This window comes from Myotis brandtii, unplaced genomic scaffold (assembly GCF_000412655.1).
Source record: "Myotis brandtii unplaced genomic scaffold, ASM41265v1 scaffold687, whole genome shotgun sequence".
Classification (NCBI taxonomy): Eukaryota; Metazoa; Chordata; class Mammalia; order Chiroptera; family Vespertilionidae; genus Myotis; species Myotis brandtii.
This window is the reverse complement of record NW_005370687.1, coordinates 901,689-904,160: the sequence shown is the minus strand read 5'-3', so window position 1 is coordinate 904,160 and position 2,472 is coordinate 901,689. Positions and strand designations below refer to the sequence as shown.

At 59.0% G+C, this 2,472-nt stretch overlaps 1 protein-coding gene across 1 annotated transcript; it reads left to right on the top strand.

Annotated features, from left to right (window-relative positions):
- Nucleotides 1–404: 404 nt before the first annotated feature.
- On the top strand, nt 405–1,832 carry CLPSL2 (colipase-like 2). The gene is made up of 2 exons (XM_005881737.2): nt 405–595; nt 1,655–1,832. The coding sequence occupies exons 1-2, from the start codon at nt 473–475 to the stop codon at nt 1,748–1,750; spliced, it is 219 nt and encodes a 72-aa protein (XP_005881799.1). The 5' UTR covers nt 405–472; the 3' UTR covers nt 1,751–1,832.
- The last annotated feature ends 640 nt before the right edge of the window (nt 1,833–2,472 follow it).

Below are 2,472 nucleotides of genomic sequence, written 5' to 3'. Positions count from 1 at the left end.
GAGGCCCCGGGGAAAGGAGAGGGAGGCCGAGGGAAAACGCTAGACCTCCCTGCCCTGGACGGTTTGGCTCAGTGGATAGAGCGTCGGCCTGAGGACTGAAGGGTCCCAGGTTCGATTCTGGTCAAGGGCAGGTACCTTGGTTGTGGGCACATCCCCAGTAGGGAGTGTGCAGGAGGCAGCTGATGGATGTTTCTCTCCCTTCAATGTTTCTGACTCTCTATCCCTCTCCCTTCCTCTCTATAAAAAATCAGTAAAATAAAAATATCAATAAAATATATTTTAAAAAGAAAACGCTAGACCCCCCCTCCTCCCTCTCCCTTGCCCTCTGAGTGCTGGGGGAGGGGCGTGCTGTGGGGTGGCCCCTGGGAGTGACATCTCAGGGCTTCTCTTCTCCCACCCTGGGCCTTGGCAAGAACCCTCCGCGCCCTCCCCTACCGCCGGAGAGCTGGTGACGCAGGGGCTGTCCCCACAGATGGATGGAGCTTCGTGCTCCCACCACTTGGAGTGCTCCAGTGACTGCTGCCTCATGGACTTGGACCACGGAGGCGAATTCTGTGCCCCCAAGGGCAGAAAAACCACAGTGTGCTTGCCCCAGGTGAGGCTCTGGGTGGAGAAGGTTAAAAACCCCACATGGCTACACCTGCTTTCTCACCCTCTGCTTGGTGTGCCCATCCTCCTCCCGCACCTGGCAAACTCCTCCTCGCCCTGCAATGCCAGCCACTCCCTCTGACAAGCCTTCTCTCCTTGGACTCCCCACACCCTTGGCCCAGACCCTCAGCAGGGCCCGGGCCTCCCTGGTGGCCATGCCTCCGTCTGCGTCCCCCACAGCACACTCATCTTTGAACCTCCTACCCCTCAGCTTAGTGCCCGCGCAACGCAGGTGCTCAACACATGTTTGTTGAATGGAAATCTACCGCAACATCACTGAGGCAAAGTGGGGAAGACATTCTCCCCAGCAGCCCACCCCCTCACTTCTGGAGAGAAGCGAGGCACCGCAGTGGCAGGAGCACAGCTTTGGAGCTGGGCCTGAGTGCAGATCCTGGCTTCCCACCCCGTCTTGGCGACCTCAGACAGGTCACTTCTGCTCTGGCCTTGGTTTCCTCATCTGTAAAATGGGGTCACAGACCTCCCCCACCAGGTTGCTGGGAAGAGTGTGCGTTCCTGGCAGCGACAGAGCTCCGCTGCGCATGCTGGTTATTAGCTGGTGGAAACGCGGGGAGCGGTGTGCGCAGTCCGTCTTGGACCTGCTCGTCTTCTCTCATCTGGCCCTGGGCCCACACCCCTCTAGGGAGGCTGGGCTCGGCCTCCGGCCTCCGTGGTCCTGTCTGGGGAGCTGCCGGTGCCCTTGGGAGCAGCCAGGCCCCCGCCCTGGCCTGACTCTCTCGCAGAAGTGGCCAGAGGGTCTTTTCATTGTGAGCCCTTGATCAAACTCATTTCACTTAATCCTCTTAATAACCCTAGGAGGTGGGTTACAGTTATTAGCTCCTTTCACAGATGAGGAAAGGGAGACAAAGTTGCCTAAGGTCGTGAAGGTATAAGCTGTAGAGATGACAGGCCCCAGGTCCGACTCACCATGACTTGTGCTCCCGAGAAGTTTAAACCCCCTTCTTCCCGAACCTTGGTGACCCCCAACTCTCATACTCACTTCCCACAGACCAAGGGAGCCATCAACTTCATATGCCCCTGCCGACTGGGCTTGAGTTGCATACCCAAGGACCCGAGCTGTCCCCGACGCTGCTATTTGATTTAGAGGACGATGCGGGTGGTCACTGCCATCCTCCCCTCTCCCTCGGGCCAGAGGCCTTGGAGTCTCCATCTTGTTCACAGTCCAGCTCCAGACACATTAAAGTCCGTCTTTGGCTCTGGCCTCTGTGCATTTCCTGGGAGAGGGAACCTGGTAGCGCTCGTCCCAGTCTGGGGCCTGTGAAAGGGGAGACTGGAGGCATGAAAGAGCTTCCCCTGGGGTTTGGCCTTGGAGGAGGCATGGTGGCCCCAGGGCAGTGCTTGGGAAGGGAGTGGGGTGGGACGTGTGGGTGAGAGGCTGGGTCCAGGAAGGGCCAGTCGGATGGATGCCTGTGTGGAAGGGGCAGAGTTGAAGAATGTGCCTAGAGCATGGATGTTGAGGTGCCTGTGGGTGGCTGGGAGAGGGAACCTGGTAGCGCTCGTCCCAGTCTGGGGCCTGTGAAAGGGGAGACTGGAGGCATGAAAGAGCTTCCCCTGGGGTTTGGCCTTGGAGGAGGCATGGTGGCCCCAGGGCAGTGCTTGGGAAGGGAGTGGGGTGGACGTGTGGGTGAGAGGCTGGGTCCAGGAAGGGCCAGTCGGATGGACGCCTGTGTGGAAGGGGCAGAGTTGAAGAATGTGCCTGGAGCGCAGATGTTGAGGTGCCCGTGGGTGCCTGTGTGGTAGGAGGGACTGAGAGGGAGTATGTAAACACGTTGCAAGGGGGTAAAAGGGTGGAGGTCATTGAGAGCG